Source organism: Crocodylus porosus, unplaced genomic scaffold (genome assembly GCF_001723895.1).
Source record: "Crocodylus porosus isolate Cpor-Errol unplaced genomic scaffold, CroPor_comp1, whole genome shotgun sequence".
NCBI classification, from domain to species: Eukaryota; Metazoa; Chordata; order Crocodylia; family Crocodylidae; genus Crocodylus; species Crocodylus porosus.
Genome location: NW_017728907.1, coordinates 52031436 through 52055686, shown reverse-complemented (window position 1 = coordinate 52055686; position 24251 = coordinate 52031436). Strand labels below are relative to the sequence as shown.

Below are 24251 nucleotides of genomic sequence, written 5' to 3'. Positions count from 1 at the left end.
CCGTCACCAGCTGCCCTGCCCTGCCCTGCCCTGCCCCGTAGGGGTCCAATGTTACCCCGAGACTTCTTCTTGCTACCTGTATACTTGAAGAAGGACTTCTTGTTATCCTTAATCCTGGAAGCTAATCTAAGATCTTCAATACCTCCACAAATTAAAATGCATCAGAGTAGGACTCTTATCCTTTTTATTATTTCTTTTTCCCTTTAAGTGCTTTTATGAAGCTGTCTATATCTAGTTCTGTTCATTCTCGTTCTCTTATGGGTTTTTTGAACAGTTACTGTTGCTTTGCATAGATAGAGATGTTTGTCTGGGCAGCCACTGGACGCTCTCGTTATCTCTTCTTTTGGCAAAGTGGACAGATGAACTGTTCCTGTTAAAAAATCTCCAGTGCAGCTTCATTTGGCTAGAAATTTTCCTTTTTATCTGTGTGTGACCCTTCCCATTCAAGAAATCTGACTTCCAAATCCAAGTTTTCTGCCAAGTAGTGCATAGTTTATCTCCACTGAAGACAAAAAAGTTAAATATATCTCTGCTTCATTAGTTCTAGTGTTTATTCCACACAAATAATTCTATAAATAGATTATTTACTCTGCCTTATAGACTCCACTTTGACAAAGTACTTTAATATGTATGTAACTTTAAGTCACAGTGAGTTATCCCATTTAAGTCAGTGGTACTTGTTTTCTTAAAAATTTAAATCTGCTTAATTTGTTGCATTGGAGGTATAATGAATACTAAGAATAATTATAAAATATTCCAAATTATTCCACTTAATTGGGGTATAAATGTTATTCTTTGTAGTTTTTCCTTTCTTCTTTCTTTGTTTGTTTTCTTTTCTTTTTTTTCTTTTTCCTAATAGCTTCATAAACTTTAAGATGCTAATCTAGCACCCTCCTCAAATAAGCTTATAATACTATTAAAACTCTAAGTTTTCATACGGAGTAAATACACTGAAGAAAAAATAAGCAGCCCCTGCTAAAGACTAGTTATAACTGTAAGAAAAAATATTCTGATTATACAAGTAGATTGATTGTAGGCATTCAAAATGCTGGTTTCCCCAGATTTTATTCTTGTACTTTCTGAAATCAAGTCATGGATAGAAGCTTAATGGTGAGGCTTGTAATTACTCTAACTAGGAAAATATTTAGATCTACCCAAAAATGTAAAGTGTGTGTGTGAGACAGAGAGAAAGAGAGAGTCTCAGACACCATCCTTTTCTCTCATCAGTGATGAAAATATCAGTTGAAAAAGTAAAAGGCACAGCCACTTAGCACAAAAATAGATACCCATGTTTGGAGAACGTAAAATTTTAGCCTGCATTTGCACTAGTCAAGATTTGCTGGTAGAACATTTTAAAACATTGAAAAACTTCAATAAAAGGCAAATTAAAAACAATCTAATGAGATATTAGCATTTTCTAATCTGCCATATTTTAAACTCTCGTTATTCCTTATGGATTAATTCTAGGATGACTTTCCATTTTTTAATAACTTTAATAATATGAAGTTCAGCTATCTTCCTTTGTTGCTAGGTAACACAACAGTGGATGAGCTAATGATGAGACTGATGGCTGCAATGGAGATCTTCAGTGCCCAGCAGCAGGAAGACATAAAGGATGAGGTGAGAGTTGAAAGTTACTACAAACACCCAATGGACTGAGGAGGATGGCAAATGCAAAGATAAACTAAAGTTTTTAAGCTGGTAAAGTTTGTTACTTTGTGTTTTAGTGTTTTCTTTTCATCACAGGAGGGAAAAATGGTCTGGTTTACCTATTTAGATCCCTGCAATTTGTTCATCTTGGATATGTCTGTCATTGTCAAGGCCCATGTTTAGATTATAAGTAACGTTTTGTTTTGTTTTTAGTGGCATAATACTAAATTAAGGTGACCATACCAGGAAATGTTAAGTATAAACTCTCTGTATTTTAAAGTCACAGATAGAAAACAAAAATAATTTGATTTGCTTATATGCGTATCTATTAAAAGAGCCAAATACTCGGTTTGAAAAGCGGTCTTAAAAATAGACCTGTGAGCTGCCATGAAACACTACTTCAGACAAAACAAAATGTAAGCCATGAATGAATTTTAGAAAAATGGTCAGTGTTTCAGTTGCATAGAAGTAGACACAAACCAAATATACAGTATGGAGATGTTTATCTGTTACTCTGTAAATTGAGTGGCATTTTGAAGTAATGAAGTACTTAGTTAGGAATTTATAATAATAGGAGTGTTGCCATTCAAGATTATTGTTATCCTGGTATATAGACATTGATTGACAATAATTCACTAAATGCATTTTTCACATTTAAATCTTGTGTCTCATTAGTACCAGATTTACTGATTATGTTGTATAATAATATGAAAGCACTCTATCTGCATGTGTATTTCACAGTTCATTTTTTGTCTTCATTTATGTTCCCCATAACTAATTGGTAAAGATATTGACTTTAATTCCTTTAATACTGAACACAAATTTTAATATGAGGGTTACAAGAAAAATCCAAGGCGTAATATAATTGAATTTTTATTGCATTTTAACTGCAAGATGTAAGGGTTTGTTTTTTTTAATTGCCAGCATAAGAAGTTAAAAATCAGGTCACATGTAAGAGTACTAAGGAAGACTGAGGTCTAAAAACTGTACTAAACTGTTTAGTAGGTCAAGTCTAGACTTTATATCATCTAAGCATGTAAGCACAAACAGTTACTATAAGGTTGCATCACAGATTTTAAAATTAGAACATTGTCTTGTGCCTTTGATTAAAATCAGACCAACAAATTGGTTTGATGGGCCTGTGCTCCCTTTTTTCATTTAAGCAAAAAAGATTCTGTGCCTGCCTGCTAATTACAACAGATGCTGAGAAATCCACCTCCTGCTGAAAACTCACCAGTACCTTAACATTTCTAGATTTCTGGCACTGAAAGAAGATGGGATTTATATTGTCACTCATGTTTATGCCTATTTGGCAGAATAACCATATGTGATAAAATTGTCATACTTAGAACAAGAACTGCAAATGCACTAATGTATTTGTGGAGTAATATTAACATTGAAAGAGATATAAAACAAAGTGTATTTAAGATTGCAACAGATCATCATATGACATTTGTTTATTTAAGATGTGTAAGAGATTCCCTGGGAGTCATGTGTAGAGGACCGTATATAGCACAGTACCAACCGTACAGCAAAGCCAATTTGGACATTGTAACTATTGTGTTTTTGAAGTTTTTAAGATGAATGGTATGAGGTGTAAAACATTGCTTTTTTTATGGCAGCTTTTAACACACAATTTCCAGAAGTTTTTGGCTGTTTTTATGTTAATCCTCTGGCTTTCCAGAACTCTGGTTTGCATGCATGTTGAACCCATTTTCAGAAGCTTCTGACTTTACCAAAATTAAACTGTTGAGACTGAAATGTCTTATCCCAGATGACTAGCTAAGGCTGAACTTTTTTGAAAAAATTCAGCTAAAAGTTAGGTGATTTCCTAGAATAAGGTTAGGGGGTGTGTGTACACATGTGCTTTAATCTGCATTAAAGCATCGCAAAAAACCATGTACTTCTGCTAATGCACATTAAAATAGGCTAATGTGCCCTCTTCTAGTACCTCACAATGGAGGTACTGATTTTAATACTCATTAGCAAAATCACATTAATGAACATGTAGACACAACCAGGGGAGCATATGTTTGTTCCATCTGTCTTAAAAGACTTCTTATAATCATATAATGGAGAAGCTCTAGCACCTCCCTGTTTTGGCAGGAAGTTGTCCTTTGTCAGTGATGTGCCTTTTGCCCTTTCTCTAGAAATTTGTTTTAATTTGCTCAAGGTAAAAGGCTCTGAAAAATCTCAGTTCACACACATTTGAAAGGTTTGCTAGACCTTGGCAGCTCAATTCTCTGGAGCTTCTGTCTGTGCTGAGCGTGCTCCATTCCCTGTCAGTTTGTGTGGTGCCTGGACTGCACGTGCACCATCTCCACCCAGGGACTGAGCATCCAGCAGCTGGGACTGAGCAGGACTGTCCCTGCAATGAAGAGGTAGAGGGATATTGGACAAGGAGTGCAGTGGAGAGTAAGGGACATGAGCAGGATTGGGTAGAAGGAAGAGACAGAGACAGGAACAAGTAGGGGGAAGAGGCAAGAGTCATGATGTAGGGAGATGGGGAGGAGCAAGGATCATGGGCAGAAGTTGGGGACAGGAACAGGAGACTGGGTTACGGTCAGGGAGGTTGGAGGCAGGAGTTGATGAGTGTGGTGGGGTTTGGAAGAAAGTCCAGAGGGGTAGTAGAAGCTAAATGGGGTGTGACAGATGAAAAGGTGGCACAAAAGCTTGAGGGGGGTGAGCAGAAGGGCCTGTAAGCACTGCAGCATGACCCTCCCCACCCCTGGCAAAATCCTGAAATTGAGTCAAGGAGTTCCAGAGGTCTCTGTTCCTTTGCTCTTTAGAATATAGCTATGGTGGGCCTGAAATGTGTTTCTCCATCCTGGGGATCCAAACTCCTCTCTGCATCTGAAGAAAACAGTTTGTTTTGGACAGTGCTTTCTCCCATTCCTTTTAGGTTTCCACATCATTGTGAATTGGGGTGGCTCTTGGTCCTGTTTTATGCTGGACTGTCCTGTTTTTAAACCCTTTGTTCCTTCTCCATTTCTAAATGAGGAATGGATTGTGAAAGGTCCTGTTTTTTCAGTTCATTGGTAGAAATATTTGTCAGTCATCTGTCCTCACGATTCAATTGGCTGTGCTTAAAGGTAGGGTGGTACACCGCTAGGAGGAACAGGGTTTGGGGAAAGCCAGGAAGGGAGGGACAGGGGGTGGCCTTTGTAGTGGCCCCACCCTTTACTGCTGATTGGCCACGAGGCCTGGTGCCCCCCCCACATTGGATGGGGAGGCAGCAGCTCCGCCCCCACTGTAAAGGGGGGTCAGTTTCCCCTACTCACCAAGTGAACATCCTGTATTCTGGGCATGTGTCAGTGGCCACCCTATTGTGAACAGTGCTGGTGTATTTTCATGAGTGTGTGTGTGTGTTAGATTCTTCCTGGAGATTGTAGTCGACTCATTCTTGAAAATACTTGGTAAACACTGGGGGCAAATTTACACATACTGTAGATTTAACTTGGATCACCATAAAAAGGATCACCATTGACCTTTGAAGTAGGAAGTAAAATGTAAAAGAGTAGTATGTGAAGGTGTTTTTCCAGGAAGGGAGTATGTAAGAAGTAGAGTGTACATTATGTACTTAACAGAAGGTGTCGGCATGAGAAACAAAATATTGTCTTTTTGTGGTTTGCTACATAACATGTAACATTCTTATAAATCATGTCCACGACAACTCATTCTGTTTAAACATCCACGCTTTTTTCTCCTCTTTTGGAGATCTTAGTGTAGTTACATGCCTTTATCTTTTTTTTTTTCCCCCCAGATGTCACAGTTGCAAACAGGATACAGATTCCGGTTTCTGTTACTGTTTTCTTAATGGCAACCATAAGTCTTCATAAAACCACAAGAAGATAAATATAAAAATCTTTTGTATTTAAAAAAGCCAGCAGCATAGTTTTATTATGAACAGGGACTCTCTTTTTTTTGTGCATGTGAGAACTGGAAATAAGTTCCTGTAATTAATAACATAATTTTACTATTGAAACAGTGCATAAAATTAAACTTTACTTTTCCAGTGGATGCATATAAAAAGCATAACACAGATGTTACGTATCATTTGCTAGTGGTCTTCCATTATAGGACAATTGCCTGATAATACAGTTAGCTAATGGAGTTACTTTACCTAAACTGACAGAGGTGTGCGCTCTGGGATTGAATACATCCATTCAAGACCCACCTGATGAGCACTAGGGCTGTGCGAAGCTTTGATAGCCAATTCAATTTGGAAGAGGTTCGGCCCGATTCAGGGAAACCAATTAAAAGCTCTGAATCGATTTGAAGCATCCAAATCAATTCAGAAAAGCTTCGGAAAAGATTCAGCTGCTTTGGAGATTCGGTCACAGACTAAACAGGCAGCTGGTAAGTCTGTTGGGGTTGGGGGAGTAGGAAAGGAAGGAGCGTGGGGGAGGGAGGGATTGGGGCTGGGACTGGGACTACCTGCTCAGCCGGGGCAGGGGGGCATGGAATGCGGGTGCAGCAGTGCTGGGAGTGGGGGCTCTGCCCTGCTGTTGCTTGCCCAGCTGGGGGAGCAGGGGCAGGATGTGGGCATGGCTTGCTGCAGGCAGAGGGGGCAAGCAGCAGCCGGGCATATCCCCTGCTCCCAGCAGTGCCGCGCCCACACCCCATGCCCTGCCGCACCAGCTGACAAGCGGCAGCAGGGCATAGCCCCTGCTCCCACAGCTGATGTGAGCGTGGTAGTTCTGGGAACGGGCTATGCCCTGCTGCCGCCTGGAGCGAGTCACACCTACATCATGCCCCTCCCCTGTGCCAGCTGGGCAAGCAAAACATAGCCCCCGCCCCAAGTGCTACTGCACCTGCATCCCATGCTGCTGGCTGGCAAGCAGCCGCAGCGCCTGCTCCCCTCCCCCCCACTCCCTCGTGCCGGCTGGCAGGTGGTGGCAGCACCCGTCCTGCCACTCCAGCTGCCAAGTGGCAACGGGGCATAGCCTCTGCTCCCAGCACTGATGCAGGCGTGGCAGGACTGAGAGCAAGGGCTATACCTTGCTGCTGCCTGGAGCAAGCCACTCCCACTTTGCACCCCCCTCTCTGTGCCAGCTAGGCTAGGTGGGGCCTGGGGCTGGGCAGGGCATCCATGGGGGCTTCTCCCACAGCTCCCCCTGCCTGGGCAGAGGCAGGCATAGCTGGAGTAACCACAGGAAAAGCCCCCATGGCTGAACTTCCCGGTCCCAGCTTCCCGGCACTTTAAAAAAAAAAAAAAAAAAAGCCCTGCTCTCATCGACTTTGGCAGCGGTGATCAGGGCCTCTGAGGGCTTGTGGCAGAGTCCCCCTGTGCATTGGGGGGCAGCAGGGATTGCCCCCCTTCACCTGGCACCCACGTGGCAGCTGCCCTTTGGTGTGGGTGCAGCACAGCTTGGCAGGGCGCTGCACGCTGTCTGAGAGCTGTGGTGGCTGTAGTGGTCAGCCAGAGCCTGGCACTGCTCAGCCCCAGAGGCCCCAGCTCCCAGACAGAGCACAACGCCCTGCTGAGCTGCCTTGCACCTGTGCCATGGGGCAACTGTTGCCTGGGTGCCAGGTGGGGGGGGTGATCCCCATTGCCCCACCCTGCGCGGGGGGGCTCAGCCATGAGCCCTCAAAGGCCCTGATCCCCACTGCTGCAGCTGGTGAGTGCAGGGGGGGGGTTGTTTTTTTTAAGTGCCAGGAGGCTAGGGCCAGGCGGGGGCTGGGTGGCTGGTAAAGGCAGCCATGGGGGCTTCTCCCGTGGCTCCCCCCACCTGGGGAGAGGCAAGCACAGCCGGAGAAGTTGGGGAGAACATGTAGCCGCGCAGCTGTGCCTGTCTCTCCCCGGCAGGTCCAGATCAGCCCCCAGTCTCCGATTCTGATTTGGTCATATAGAACGGGGGGGGCGGGAACAGACAGTGATTGGAATCACCAAATCGAATCACCGTCCTCCAAATTGGCCAAATCCAAATCCTAATCGAATACTTCCCTATTCGCACAGGCCTAATAACCACCTCTCCTTCAGTGACCATCGTCTGATCTTGGCCATGGGCTGTTTAGCACTACAGTACAGTCTTATGCCACCTGAGTAAAAGTTGGCAATGGTAATACTGTTAGCCAAACCTTGGCTTTAGTATCAGTGGATTAATTAAATGTACTGGCTCTGCTTCATAGGGTTTATGAGAGTGATTTGAGAGCTTATTTTTAATGTCAAGTGTGAAAAATCTCACCATGTGGTTAGTGAATTGGATTTCACTTCTGTGTGTTTGTTTACATTTGTGCCATTGATTAATTTTTTTCCTACATAATCTCAAAAGAATCACCTGACAGAAAATGAAAATGTATTTCATATGTTTGTATCTGCCGACATGGTGATTGGATATGCCTGTCACAGGGGTGCACTCAGCAGTTTGATAGCTGTAAAGTGGGTTGCCCCTTGCTGAGCTGATCCTTTCTGGGCATCTTCTCTTCCCCTTTCCTTACTTTCTCCACAGGGCAGCCAGCTCTGTCTGCCTGGCCGCCTCTTTTCCAGGTCTCCACCACACTCATGCAGGTAGCCAGGCACCATACCGTTTCTTATTTTGTAATGCTTTAATCTAGAAGCCACCCCTAGCCTTAAGAGGCTTTAAGGTCCACCTGATTCTTTTGGGCCTCAATGCAGCTGTCCCATCATTATCATACTGTCCAGCCATCGTGCTGTCCTGTCCCTCGCAACTGCTTCTGCTACTGAATTGGCCATATTACTGTGTAACAGAGTAATAGAGCACGATCAGCACCACACCGTTACTGGGTAACAAGGCAGATCCCATAAAGAAGTAGCCAGCAGGAGACAGCAGTGTCAACCACAACAGGGGACCAACAACAGCAAGTCAAGGGGAAGAGGATTGACTGGAGTAAGCGGTGGTGATCAGGCTGTCACCGTTATAGCCCTTTCTAAGGAGCCCCAGATCAAGTTGCAGCAAGGGGAGTTCAAGGTGCAGCAAGGGAAGTTTTAGATTAGATATTAGGAAAGCAGTTTTCACTGGGAAGTAGTAAAGCACTGGAACAGATTACCCAGAGAGGTGGTGGAGTCTCCATCCTTGGAGGTTTTGAAGACCCAGCTAGACAAGACCTTGGCTGGGATGATCTAGTTGGTGATGGACCTGCTTTTAGCAGGACTAGATGACCTCCTGAGGTCCCTTCCAACCCTAATTTTTCTGTGCTTCTAAGCCTTTAGTTTGTGTATGAGAGGTTAGGTCAGTGGATGGGTACAGATATAAACACAGGCAATGCCAAGTAATTTCTCTTTATAACTCAGTTTCTGTCCCTTCCTTACCTACCCGGTAGACAAGGATTGTAGGGTGAAAAGCCCCCCGATACAAGGACTTACAAGCATGTTCCCACACCAGAGGAGGCTGCTGAGTCATAAAGAAAGATTCAAGCCAAAGGGCATCCATCACCAACCACTGGTGAACAACTTTATGCTTTTTCAGGAGATCTGTAGGAATCATGCTAATGGGTGCCGCAGTAGTGAAGTCATGAACCAGTTCATATTACTAGCTGTTCTAGTCATGCCCTCTCCTTGGACATGATGCCTGCTTTTGAAACTAAATTTAGGCCCCTCAGGAAAAAGGAGATACTGTGGCCTCCACATCAGTGCAGTCATTTTCGGAGGGTTTTCTGCCCTTTGTAAATGCATCTTGAAATGGAGATGGCACAGCATCTGTCACTGCAGACCAGGAAATGAATTGGGACTTCTCAGCAGCCTGAGATTCCTAGGGGTGCACTACATCCCTTTATCCTAAAATGTTACTAGCTAACACTGAGCTGGGAAAAGTGAAAAAAAGAGGAGGGGGGCAATCATTTTAATGTCTTGTTCTTGGGGAATGTACAGTGGATAAAAAAAAAAAGTGTCCACGGCTGCTTTGTTTACGTTTGTTGGCTCTGTATTTGACTGTTAAATGATCATTTCAGCATCGCATGATAGTCAAGACTGGAATCTGAATTTGTCACACATGAAACTAATGAGAAGAGATCTGTGATTAAATACTGGCATGACAATGCAACACACCTGTTGTGAGCCTATCCTAAACATTTGTCTTTTCTTGCCCGAGGAGGAGGCTTCTCAATGGATTACAGTAACACTTTTTGACAAGCTTATACAGGGTGGAGTTCCCATGTAATGACAGGGCTCATTTGATGATATCTCAGTAATGCATTCTTTTTATTTTTGCTGTCAACATTTATTACTGTAAAAGCATTGACTGTTACACAGCTGGTCCAACTTGTCCGCATTTGATTTAAGTAACTGTAGGTCTAACCTAATGTTTATTTTTCTAGTTATGCAACATTAGTGTTCTTGCTTTTGGATTAGACTTCAAGGTATGTGTGCATACATAGTATACCCATAATGCTTGAAAAAGCTCTTTATTTTTACAAATCCGAATTAAAACCTTCTATTCACTTTAAATTGCCCTCAGCTGACATACTGCTTTTACTCTTGAGAAAACTGACAGATGCAGAAATTTAAAATGGAAGAGCTGTTGTAAAGACATTAAAATTGAAACTAAACCAGATGAAAAAGTAGCTGTGTAAAGTCCAAGGCAGTCACTTGACCATAGGTATTGTTTTCTCTGTATGTTGCAAGAATTTGAGAGAAAATCTATATTTGATTTTCAACTCATTTTGGATGGGAATTAAAAAATGTATGTAAAAAGAAGCCAAAAAATCCCCTTAATTTCACAACAGCGACTGTTAATAGGAATGCAATTTATATGTGCATCCATCCACAAAATGTTTTTAAAACAGTGATTTATGACAGACACTAATGTGCCATTGTCATAACTTTGCACTGAGTGTCCTACCTCAACATCACCACTCCTGCAGCAAAAAAAAAAAAAAAAAGAATAGTGGTCCACGTTAACTACTAACCTGGAATTGTCAGGGCTCCAAATGTCCTTTGCAAAGCTATCTGAGCAGTCTTTTCTCCTTCTACAATGTCATTCATTTGAATTAATAGCAAACCATGCTCCCCTTCTCACAGGTTTCTCTAGACAAATAGGACTTTTGACATAAGAGCACCCTAACAGATGGCAGTAACTCCCTCTAGTTTCCAGCTACTGGTACTTTGCCTCCTTCCTTTTCTCTGTTGAAGTTTGTGATATAACATTCAGTCCACTGAGGAAAACTGCAGTAAAACTACACTAATTGATATTTTGCTAATCCATCACCTTCCTGACTTGCCTACTCCATCTCTCTTCACTTCTTAGAAAAAATGTAATTGTATTCTGCAGTTAGGGCTTATATCGCAAAAGAGACGAAGGATTTAGCCTTGGTGAAATGACACACTAATATGCTGCTACTAGTTTCCTAACTAGCTCGTTCACAGCACTGCGTTATGGCATGTTGACATACCTTACGTGCCCCCCGAGCTAAGTTTTCTTCAATAAAGTTATGCAGGTTCCTAATGCTCTGTGACTGCACATACCCAGAGCATGTCGCCATCCTAACAAAGTAGGCTGAGGTACCTCTCTCATGCTTAAGATGGACAAAATGAGCATTTAAAAGCTGGTTTGATTTACAGAATAGGCACTCCTATGATTGAATTCCTTGAGAGCACCCAGTCCAACTTGTGTACCCTAGGCAGGCCTATCATGAATTGAGAGCATTGAGTTCAACAGAAAGCCCAGTGGCTATGTCCAATTTCATTCTAAAACATGATGGAGAAGGAGATGGTGGTGATCCTGCCCACCTTTTGTAGCGGTTAGAGGTCTCATCCAGAAAGTGGAGACCTCGGTGCCCTCCTCATCCGGAGTTTCAAACCCTCTATTTTCACTTCCCGATGATGGCTAGAAAATGGTATTTAGAGGTTTGCTTTTGGGAATTGGCTTGTAGATATGTATTGGAACAATGGTCCAGGGCAACAGCAAGGATTAATTGATTTCTAAAAGCCTGTTTGTGACAAAGTTTCTTTCCAGCCCCGCTGTGTCTGACACAGACAAGCAGCAAGCATAGGCTTGGAAATCGAAGGTATGTACCACATTCTTCCTTAACATGAGATGAGGGACTCCGCTGTGTTGGCCAGGGTACAGTGCCCTGTTGCAGAGCCCTTGGGATTTCTGGTTTTGGGGAATAGACCGAAGTAGGAGGCCCAGTAAAAGCCCAGATTAGGATGTGTGTATGTAATGGCTTTATGAAATAAAGGAATATGCTGTCAGGGCAGAACTTGGGCAGTATGGTGACCACAGAAAGACCAATCAACAATGCCCAGGAATTAGTCACCAAGGGGGAGAGAATACAAAAAGAGGAATTTCAGAGTGGCAAAGGGTCCCCAAGAAGGGAACCTGAGGCCACTATGGACAGATAGTCTACCACCAGCCTGTCTCACCACTGGAGGGAGGTGGGCCTCTGGCTTTGACCTCCAGGGGACTGACGTCTGACATTCAAGAGAGAACCTCAGAGCGAAGCTCATGTACTGGCCAGACGGACCTTGTCTCTCTGAACCCTGGGACTGGTAGATATAGAATTGTTTGCATTATTCTTATCTGCTATCACTGTGTATCAATAAAATTCACCTATTGTTGAATGGAGGGATCGCTGTTGGTCTGCAGGTTTGCATCTGGCCGGAACAAGGTCATAAATCTAGTGCCAGCACCAAGACAGTGTCCTGACTATCAGGCCGAAGCCTTACCCTTCCTCTTGAAGTCATCATGCAACAGGAATGCTGCCTTTTTATTCTGATATCTTCTAATGCCAACTCTAAAATCTGCCATTGACCACAGTAACTACCTTCTCACACCCGACTTCCCCTTTTGAGTAAAATGCTGTCTCATCTCCTCAGATCTTTCTTGTACAAGACTGTTCAGCTTCAACATTTTCAAACGCCTTGGTTGCCATGAAGCAAAGTTGTTATTTTTTCTCCTGGTTTAGTACTCTGTAATAAGCTTTGTCAGAGGATTTCCCTCTTAAAGAACCAACAGCTCAAATATTTGGAAAGACCACATAAAACAAATGATCAGCATTAAGTGGTTATTTTGGTCCCACATACTAGTTATAATACATGTCAGCTCATGTACGAGTTGAATGTTATAAGAACTGGATTCATTTGTGTGATTCTCATATATATATAAAACACATTTTACGTACACTTCTGTATCTTGTGAGCACCCCATCACTTGTGTTTAAGTTATACAATAAGCTAGTCTGTCATCTTCAGTGGATCAAACTAATGCCTCCACTGCACAGGTTTGGTTAGACAAACAGGGTGTTTTTCTTCATCACTCCCATGAATAGCCTTGAGCATTTGCAAGTTTTAACTTCAGGAGTGGTTCAGTGAAATCAAGCGTCTTTCAAATAAACATTCAGCATTTGTAAATATACATTTTTTTTATTGTAACTGCCACTTTCTGGCTTAACTCCTCAGAGGCAGGTCTATTAGTTTTGATGCTCTATGCAAACCTGCAGCTCATGGTCACCCACTTGGTAACTTCTGTGTGTGCAAGTGGCCCAGGGAACTTCAGTGCAGAATCAATATCTAGAGTTAAATCTTGCCGCCTTACTTAAAAAACACGGGAGAGCTGAAGTTAGAAGAAAAAAGAAGTCTTCAGTAATATGTCTGATTTTTCCACTATATCGTTTATCACCATCGGGGCCGAGTTTTGCAGTCCTGTATTCAGTTGATCAGACTGAAGTTTCACCCTTGTCTAGTATCCTGTCTCTGACCATGGCTGTTTAAACAGGTATGGTCTTCCAGTGTTGCCAGTAGGCCATCTGCTTTTGAAGGTATGGAGAGGTAGGGCAATCATGTGGAGTCTCACTGCCCCAATTCTCCTGCTTCCCAGTCTCATCCCCCACAACATCCTGACTCCTTGTGTGAGCTCCTCCATTTCTTTCTTCTGAAGGTTGGAGACTGACAATGAGGAGCAAACATCCATGCAACTTGACAGGGTCTCTTTTTCATTCGAACATCTCTAAATCCTTTCTCCTCTGCCATCTGATTATTTGCTTCTATCTCTTTCCGCGCACATCCTCACAGTCTCACCCTCTTTTTTTTCTTCTGTGCTCTTCTTTCCTTCTTGCCATTCTCTCCTGTCACCATAATATGTTTTTTAAAGCGCTAATAATGTTTGCCATCTCCACTTGGATCCACTTTGCTTGTAGATTGTGTCCTTTTTCTAGCTCACCGTTTGTGCTGTATAAATACACGGATCATAAATTCATGAAAGGAAAGCAGGGATCTTTCTTTGTCAGTCATGTGAGCTCATCCACAGGTAGAATTTAGCCATAGAAGGCCATGTGTATGAGGAAAGAGGGTTTTTTTTCTTTTTCTAATAATTGTATGTTTCATTCAGATTCTTTGTATGGAAATCCTTGCATGCTTGCCCTTTTTATTTTGCTGCATGCAGAATAACGTGCCTGCACTGACTTCCATAGTATCATCTTGAAAAACCTTGATCCAGATAAATTAAATACATTGTATGAATGCCGAATTTTGTTTTTCATTCAACAACATGATGGGACTTTGTGTCAGATTAAGCTTTTGATAGGATAAGAGAACTTATTTCTTTTTAAATGTATTCACAAAAGAATGTCAGGGCCAGAAAAGTTCAGTTCTCCATGAAACAAATATTTATTCTAAAATCTTGACAGTTAAATTCTACCTGAGTTTAAAAATAAAACAGATACTTAATCAACCTTTTTCCTTACAAAAAAGAAGCAATGTTAACAGTAGAAGATCATAGGAAAGTAGGGCTGGAAGAGACGTCCTGAAGTCACCTAGTCCAGCCCGCTGCTCAAAGCAGGCTACCCCTGACTAAGCCGTCCTAGCCAAGTGTCTGTCTAACCTGATCTGGCAGATCTTCAAGGATGGAGATTCCCAGCTTCTCTAGGTAATGCTTGACCACTCTCATATAATCAGAAAATTTCTCCTAATCTCTAGCCTAAATTTGCCCTCCAGAGGCCACAAAGAAAATCCACCTTTGTCCTCTCTGTAATTGCCCTTTAGGTATTTAAAGCTGTTATCAAATACCCCTTCGGTCTTCTCTTCTCCAAGCTAATACCCATAGTTCTTTCAGCCTTTCGTCGCAAGTCCTCTTTTGCAGGCCTGTAATCATGTTTGTTCTGCATTGGGCTTTTTCCAAACTGCCCACATCCTTCTTGAAGTGTGGGACCAAAAGCTGGGCCCCACACTTACCCCAGCCCTGGCTAGAATTGAATCAAAAGCTTCAGTTTCACTATCATCTTTATATTTTAAAAATATTTCTCCTTCATTGCACTCAAGCTGACAATTAAATATTTTGTTATATCGTCAGTCTGACACCAGGTTAATAGTATAATGACTTGTTGGCATTGGATAATATAACATTTCTGAGTGACAGCTGAAGAGTGGGAAATTCCAGGATCTATACTTCATACTCTAATGGTTAGCTTTGTGAAGAGTGCAGTAATTTCCCAATCTACTTTTGTATAGGTACAGGGCTGTTTTGTTGCTTGCTTAATACAATTGTCATTAATATGTCTAAAGAAATGGCTTGCTTTTTTTAGCTTTTGCCATGACAGATGCCATGCCGACTCAAAAATATATGAATAGCCCGTGTTTCACTTATGTGAGCTTATACAGCATGTGTGTATATGATACTAATTGTAACAGTAATGATCTCTGGCATGATGTTAGATCACATTTTAAGAACTTATTTGCACATTTTTTGTTAGACAAATTGCCAGCGTTCTAGTTTTGCCAACAGCTTTATGTGAACAATATCGTTAGTCTGCTGTCAGGGAAGTGAATTGTCACTTGCTTTCCAGTGACCTGTGAAGCTCTTAGCGAGCATATCTTGAAAAACTGTATTTAATTAATTACAGTGCAAAATGGAGTAGTGTTTGATTATTAAAACGCTCCTTAAAATGTTGGAACAAAACATGTTAAAAGTACACTTTCTGTTGTATGTGGAACTTTCTACTACACCAGTAATTATAAATACAACAATGATTTGATTGAATTAAAACTGATCTGAAGCAAGTATAAAGATATTACATGGACATATTGGTTTATGATTTTCAGATTTACTCGCAAGAAATCTCATTCTCAAATGTACAAAAAAGCAAACTGCTCAGTGAAACAGACATATTTATAGGCAAATTCTGCCCCGTTTTCACTGATTTCAGAAGTTGTGTTAATGAAATTGTCTGGAACGTGGTCTTTTCACAAGTGGTTTTTTTTTTAATATTGTATATATAAAGTAACATTTTAGCAAATTAATTTTAAATTCTAGTTTTCAAAATAGAACAAAATCAGGGTTAGCCATACCTTGATTTTCAGAAATTTCAGCTTAAAATTTTAAGTTTTTAAAAATGGGTGCCATTTTTCTTGTAATTTTCAGTCTGAAAAAAAGACCTGGTTGTTACTCTGTGCTCAGTTATAAAAACAAATGCATTGTTCAGACCTGGCAAGAGTCCCATATTTCTCAGTCCACTCTTGCTGAGAGAGTGAGGGAGAGAAACCTCCCAGTGAAATACCCACCACAGGAGACAGAAGCCCATGTGTTCTTAGTTCAGCTTTTCTACTAATTGGTAGTAATATGATTGTGCAGTTAATAACCTTGTTATTGACCAAGGCCTTGACACCTACCCAATGTAGTGAGTAATTTTAATTCCTCCTGCCCATTTGACAAAGCAACTGAAAAGTTGCAGAAGGTCTCTTCTGAGACTAGAACATGGGTATCTGATATGACGGCTCTCATCTATCTTCCCACATGGCCTGTCTTTCAGAGAAAATGAGACAAATGCATGTGTCTGCCTATGGGCAAGTTAGCACAACTTTGGATATGGGCAGTTGAATCTGTAAAGAATCAGACTTGAAAACTGAGTGCTCCCTTTTGGACTTGTGCGTAATTAATAGTTCATTCACATTCTGTTTCTCTTGCACTAGGAGGGAGTTATTTCCCAGTAGTAACGGGAAGATATTTGAAAATATATATACAATACAAAACGGAATATTTTATTCATATTCATTTTTATAAAACATTTAGTTAAAATCTAAATTTGGCACCTACAAGTGTCCACATGGCTTCTCTTTAAGAAGCAGTGGAGATTTTCTAAAAATTAAAATGGTGTTTTTTATAACTTGTTGTATTGCTGTTTGTGTCATTTGACCTGGGAGTTTAATTTCTAGTGATCTCATACACCTATTGTGTGGCCTTGAGTACAGTGTGGTTCATCTGTGCCTGAGTTCCCTGTAAAATAGAGATGACATTTTCCACTCTCACAGAAGTATTGTGAAATGAAATCATGTTCATGAAGTGTTCCAACTGCTTTGGGGTTTCACAAAACACATGTCAACTAAATTACTTTTTCTTTATTAGATGAAAAATAATTATGTAAGAATAGTGTTTATTTAGTGGCTTAGTGATATAACTAATAACCTTTCTTCTTTTCTTTGCCTGTTCACTTCTACACAGTAAGACTTTCTTTGGAAAGTGGTTTCCTTCTACTTCTATTTAAATTTGTGTCTCTTTTTTGTGTTCTGGGAGCAATGAGTCATTGTTGCTGCTTTGTGTGACTTCTCTGGAGGAAATCTAGACTAAAATAGCAAACTACATTAAAAGTGAAAAGAACAACATGAAAATTTATCCAGGGTGTAACTACAAACTTGGAAAAGTGAATAGCCTTGTGAGAACACCTAGTATCATGTTTGGATTTGCACAGTAGTAGTAAGCAACTGTAACATAGCACAAATGCATACGTAGAAATATTTTGTATGTGTATTGAGGTCCCTTCCAGTCCTGCTTCTTTAGGAGAATGTGAGACTCACTCTTGTTAGCTAAAAACGTCCACATGCTAATGCTGTCTACTCTAGTTATCAGTTTGACTCTAAGGAACATTTTAGTATGAGCAGCAATATCCAGGCTTTGCTGTGTAATTGTTTATCTCTAGATGAAGGCTGAACTATGGGATTTCACATATTTCTATCCAGACCAGCCAGTCGTGCATAATAATTCTTCACATTCCTGACATCCTATTCATAATCCATCCTCTATGAGGATGTTGCTGCCAAAAATAAAAGGGAATAAACTGTTAGAAAAATCCCTGAAATTTATCTCAGAATACTTGTAAAAGAACCTATATTGCCAGTATTTTTGGAGTTTCTTCTTTCTGACCCAGAATACGTAATTTAAACCAATAGGCCTTTTTTTTACTTTTGAAAGAATTATTTAATAGTGCTTAAACCCTTGCTGTATGTAAATGGATTCTGTCTCTAAGAAACATCAGACCACATTCTTTCATTTTTTCCCCTTTCTACCAGTTTGATATGCCAATAAAATCACTTCCCTGTACCTTACCACACGTCTGGTTTGTAGTATGGCATTTTGGTGAGAATTTTAATGTTCAGTCTTAAACAAATGTGAAAACTTTCTTAGTTAATTTTGTTTTTACTTTGATTCCGTAAACTAATGGAATCACAGTATTAAGTTATGCTGCTTATTCTTCTGGGAGAAAAACCAGGAATTTGTACATGACCTTTTGGTTTTTCCAAACACAGTAGTAGCATTTTGTTTGACTTCTATAAATGAGTTAAGAGTTTGATGTGCTAAATTGCAAAAATTGAAAAATGAATAAAGTTCCTTCTGGAAATAACTTAGGATTTTTCAAAATGTCTCTCCTTCTCCAGGCTGTCTCTGATGTGTCCTTTTTTTGGTATACTCTAGGAGTAGGTCTGTTACTTGCAATATTGTGGTCAATTTGAGACATAACACATGGAAGCCCTGCCATGGCAGAAGGAGGTTTCTGTTATGCATTATAACCGGTTCCATAGGAAGAGTTGGGATACCTTCTATAGTGTTTGAAAAGCCTTTTTTCCGTCAAATACTGGAAAGCATCATAGCTATTTTATTATTTTATACCACCTACTCCAAACCCCAGAAACTGAATATCTGCATATATATAAAGCCTCTTAGTATGAGGAAGGGCAGGAGAGGAATTAGGTTATCCAGAGTCACAAAAGCATTATTTTCCATGATGCAAATAGTACTTTCTTAATTCCTAGTTCAACCCATGGGTAGCTGAGGGTTTTATCATCTTTTATTAATGGAATGTAAAAATGGAGAAGGATGAATAGACTTTGGTCCTATTTTTGTAAGACTAAGTAGTTCACTGGAAAATGATTGTGTTATTCTCAAGATGGGAGTTGCTTACCTTTTCCAGCAATTTGTCTCCTCTTCTTGTTGATGTATGCTAATTTAGAGTTCCTTTAACTGCTAATACATTCGATTTTTGTTTGAGGTACATCTTGGCATGTTTACATGACATAATAATTACAGTTAATTCATACCTCTCCAATAAACTCACTTCAAACTGAGTACTTGCCAGCTGTTCCTGTGAAAAGTCTAGGGAGGAAAAATGATCAATTTGCAAAATCATTCCCTTACGTACAGTAAAACTAGTAGGTAATATAATATATTGAAACACAAAAATCAAAACATAATTACATACTATATTTTTATTTCTCTTAAAAATAGAGGACCATGTTTTTAGTTGAGATGCTCTGTTAGAGGCATTAGTGATGGCATCTGGAGTGACTGGTCATTACAGGATAATGTTACCAGCAGTGTTGCAGATATATAGTGTGATATATATGTCTCAATGACTGCCACTCCTGGGTTGTGGGAACCTGTCTAGCTACAGTGGTAGACTATGGAGGAAGGAATCACAAAGCAGAAAGTGCTGGCTTTGATGGGGCTGGCCCCAAAGAAGCAGAGCACAGAGCTGTACAAACATGCAAGTCACAGCCTCCAACTGCAGCACTTAGGATGCAGGCAGCGGAGGAGGCGCAGGGTGTGGAGTACAAAGATAGGTGTTTCCCCCTGCCCCTGCTCTTGCTGTTCTACATGCAGGAACAAGTAGGAGAGAATGTGTAGAAACAAGAAGTTTCTGAGACGGGCAGAAGGAGGAGACTTGTAAGCATGGTGATGGTGAGCAACGGGAAGGAAATGTTCTGAGCTGCCCTCAAGACTCTGGTCTTTTGTCCGGTACTGTTCTTTAGCTTAAATAGGTCTCCTCCCTCTCTGACGTTTACTTGCTGATGTGTTTAAGGAGAGTAATCCTCTCCCATCTGAACCCTCATTTTGTTGGACTAAACAAGCTGAACTCTTTTAGCTTTCTCTTGTAAGGTGGTTTCTTCATTTCCCTCATTGTCCTACTAGCTCTGGCCTGCAGCTGTTCTGACTTTAATTTATCTTCCTTGAACATGGATGATAAGAACTATATGCAGTATTCTGGGTGAGGTCTTATGACTTCTGGATGAGGCCTTGTGCAATGGAATGAATATTTCCCTATCTCTAAAGGAAACAGCTCATCTGATGCATGCAGGATCACTTTTGTCTTTTCTACGGCTGCATCGTACTGTTGGCCCATAAGAATTCTGTAATCAACGAATGCACGAAGGTCTTTCTCATCCTCTGTCATTTCAAGATGATAAGCTTCCAGTTTATTACTCGTCAAATTCATGATTTTATGCTTTTATACTATTAAATTGCATCCCTTGCATTATTCCAGTCTCTTAGGTTCTCTGGTTCTTTCAATCTTCCTCTGAACTGACAGTGTGTCCCAGCGTCATCAGTAAATGTCTATACTTGCTGTGCCGGGATTATTAATGAAAATATGAGTTTCCATCAGGTTCATTGCTTGTTTGTCATGTATCCATCCTTTCCCTTTGGATTGAAAGCCCTGAAGGGGAGCAGTTATCTCTTTGCTATGTTTATATGTTTGTGCTCAGCCCAATGAGGAGTCAGGCATTTGCATTGTTTCAACATATATTTAATAGTAAAGCACCTGGGTTAGATCCAGTTGAAAGTTATGGGACTTTTGCCTGAGTAAGGAATTGGGAATAGGCCTTTCTCTGTAGTCTAAAATGGTATTACTAGCTAATGTCGTGAACTTAAGTGGATACTGAATAGAAAACTCGTGCTCTGGAATAAATTATTTTTTCTGAGGATAACTTTTCCCAAACCTATAATGTACCTATCTTTATACTAAAGCGGTTTAAATACAACCTTATCTGTGCCATTTACACATGTTTAGGCCAGTACTGCAAGCAGAGATGGATTGAGTAATGCAACCAAATATTAATAAGATGTATAGTATAAAGAGTGCCAGTGAATGTAAAATAATTATGTTGGCTCACTAATTAATTTTCCTCTTTTAGGATGAACGTGAAGCCAGAGAGAATGTGAAGAGAGAACAGGATGAAGCTTACCGCATTTCACTTGAAGCTGATAGAGCCAAGGTGTGTGCTTAGTGAAGAAATCCCAAAAATGCACTGAGTAATTTCATGAGCGACTGGACATGTATTTCCTCAAAATGGATTGAATTCACCCTGATCCAGAGGACCACACAGCTTCAGCTCTGCATGTCACTGGAGTACAGTCCTGCACAATGGAATATACCTCTTTATTTGTAGGACTGCACAGAAAGCCACGTGGGCTAGGGACAGAAGTTATACACAAACTGGTTTAAGTGATCAGAAACTGGTGTAAACTTGTAACATAACAGAAGTTCAGTGCACATAAACCGCTTTCAAAATGGCTGAAACTGGTTTAAGATAAACCTGGTTAGATGTAGTATCAGACTTAACTGATTTAAGTCAAACCGGTTTATGGAACTTCTGTCCCAGACCCCTCCCTTGTTCAAGTTAGCGCTCAGTCCCCCAGCACCCCAGCATGCTTCCCAGCCCTGGGCTGGGCTACGCTGTCTGCTCCATAGAGCAGGGTTGGCCCCACTCCTCTGCTCCCGAGCTGGAGCACTATCACTGCTCCAGCTGGCTGAGAAGGGGGTGGAGGTGGGGTTGGCAAACCTGGCTCCAGACTGCAGCCGGGTCTGCCTGCTGGGGGTGGAGCAGCCCCTGCCAGGCTTTTCCCCCACTCACCACTGGAGTGGGGAAGTAGGGTGGCCAGATCCTGGGCTAGGCAGAAAGAATAAGGCAGAGGGTGAGAGGGGGCTTTAAGCCCCTGACCCCCACCTAGGACTATGGCTGGGGTCTGCCTGGCAGAGTGCAGCAACCCCTGTCAGGCTTTTTTCTGCTCCCAGCTTTTTCCTGCTTATGCACAAGCAAGTACTAAATGACTGCTCAGTAACACCTGTGCAGTGCACCCCTCATGTAGACGCAGCCAGTCTCAATCATATCTGGCTCATGAGCTGGGTCTGGCACTTTCACTTGGTCCATGGGGCTCCGGCGGGGGACCACTGCCAAATTCCCATGGACAGAGCCACGCTGGGGGGATGTGTCAGGGAGCTGGTGGTCTGTGGGAGGGAAAGCAATGTCTTCATTAACCACCGTGCTGCCACTACTCACTCGAGGGGCCTGATCTCATGTGACACAGAATAGAGTAAGTCTGTCTGTGTCCAAGAAGTGTGGCATCTCAGGAGACAGTCTGGGTGAGACTGCTGGCACCAGGAAGTCCTGAGATGCCACATTTCCTGGATACGCTATGTTTCCTGGAGGACTCTGGAAAAATCTTTTTATTTTACATTCAGCCTTTTAAAAACAAGGTGCCGGTGTTATTTGAGGGGATGTTGTATGTGAGAGAATACAGTAAGTCAACAAACAGGGTTAGCTATAACTTGAATATAATTGTGATTATTGTTTCTTTCTTTTTATAGAGGGAAGCTCAAGAGAGAGAAATAGCAGAACAGTTTCGTTTGGAACAGATTCGAAAAGAACAGGAAGAAGAGCGCGAGGTGGGACAGTCAGCCCGCTGGGGCAACTTTGGGGATTTGAGCTGGGGGTGGGATAAGCAATTTGCAACCTTTGTTCCAAGTTGACTGCATTTTTTGTGTGAGCATTAAATGCACAGGACACTCTCCAATTTCTTATAGTTTTTAGAAAATTTAGAATGATTCAATCATTTTATTCCATTGGTCAACTCTGTGTCTTTTCTACAAACCAGTCTTTCTTGTACAATCTACTGCTCTTCCAATTACTTTGGACTGGTAAAAGCATCTTGCCTTGGTTCCTGCATTTGTAAAATGGATACAGTGTTTTCCTCTGTTGCAAAGTGATTGTGAGGTCATTTGTTTAATAAAGTGGAGTTTGTGGTGTGCTGGTCAATATTAGCACTTGTATAGTTGTGCCAGTTAATCATCACAACCCTCCTAGAGGTAAGTATTAATATTCACATTTGTTACCTGGGGAGTATTGTGGCTGATGGGTTAAGTAATACCACAGAGGGTGTGAGCATTAGATCTCAGATGAGAATTCAAGAGTTTCTAAGCCTCTAATTTAGCTTTATCAGCTCTACCACAACTGTTGAATTAGACCAAGATACTACACCAGCTGTTTGGCAGGGGCCAGTTCAGTGTATACACCTAGGAGGAGTCTTATGATGGTCTTGGCTTTATCAGTTGTAGACCAAATGGCATTATTTCATACATTTATTATCAAGAACCCACCTTCATACAGTTCAACTACTCTCCAAAACCAAGGGCTGTCTAGTGGTTGTATTTATGCGTCTCAAAGGCTAACTGTGGGCAACTGCAAGGCAAAAAATGTTTAATCAGCAATTCTTAGAGAAAAATCATCATGACAAATCTCTCAGCCCTACTGACCAGACACTTTAAAAACTTCACTTTTATTTCACCTATGTTTTTATTGCTTTGTATGGAAAAATACATACTTTAAGTGGAAAGCTGAGATTGATTTTAATATTTATAGATCCCTAAATTACAGAATCCTATAGCCAAATCCTGAAACCTTGTCTCTGGAGATTCTGTTTTTTGAACATAGCATCACAGATGGTTTTCAGTTTTTGGATTTATTTAATTCTTTTTCTGGTCAAGCATAATGGAGAGTAGGAAAAATCATGAGCAAACAAGTTGCATAACTGGTTTGTCTTCCAAGTGGTGTTTTCTTTTTAATTTAGAAGCCCAAAAATTGATCTGTTGATCAAGTCTCAATTTTCTTTGAATGTATAATGCAATTTTAAATGGTCAGATACAATGATAAAGAATCCTGTTTTAAAGGATTAGTGAGTCTAAACAGACTCATTAGATTTTGGGCTTGAGACATTAAATGGGAAAGTGTTTCCACTCAGACTCCAGGTTAACGACTAGAAGTCGAAAACCCTGTTACAGTGGGGCAAAAACTGTCCTGAATTAAGTCCCTTGCCTGTTGATGCATGCAAAATTAATGAAATTAAAGTGCAGAAAAGAAGGATAAGAGATGAACAAGAAGAGTGGCCTTAATTCTTTAGTATTGTTGTAGTAAAAATAAATTACTAATAACATACACATAAGGGTTTTAAATCACAACCACAAATGTATTTACAAATCTGTGCCAGGGAAGCCCTTAGTGAGTCGGTAGCTAATCCCTTGAAAACCCAGTCAGCCGCCGTGCCGGGCAAACCATCCCTGTAAGAGACACTGATGCACACCTGAGCATGGTACAAAACAGGTCCCTCACCAAGATGCAGTATCTCAAGGGAGCAGATTGCTACCTTGTCAGAACCGAGCCATCATGCAGGTGAACCCTGGAGCGGAAATCTAAACCACATCTTGTGGAAATTAGCTAGGGACACTTTGTTCCCAAACTTTTCAATCGTTAAGCTTTTGGCAGACCGAAAGAGCTGGACTCAGATTTGGGGGCAGCTGCAGGTTGCCATTGAGCTCTCAAGGGG

General features: G+C 41.2%; 1 protein-coding gene across 2 annotated transcripts in view; it reads left to right on the top strand.

The window, feature by feature from the left end:
* Positions 1 to 24251, top strand: part of FAF1 (Fas associated factor 1) — a 297443-nt gene that overhangs the window by 243770 nt on the left and 29422 nt on the right. For both annotated transcript variants that reach the window (XM_019531400.1, XM_019531401.1), the window contains exons 15-17: positions 1532 to 1620; positions 20786 to 20866; positions 22240 to 22317. In XM_019531400.1, coding sequence (XP_019386945.1) covers positions 1532 to 1620; positions 20786 to 20866; positions 22240 to 22317 — 248 coding nt within the window. The remainder of the gene's footprint in view (positions 1 to 1531; positions 1621 to 20785; positions 20867 to 22239; positions 22318 to 24251) is intronic.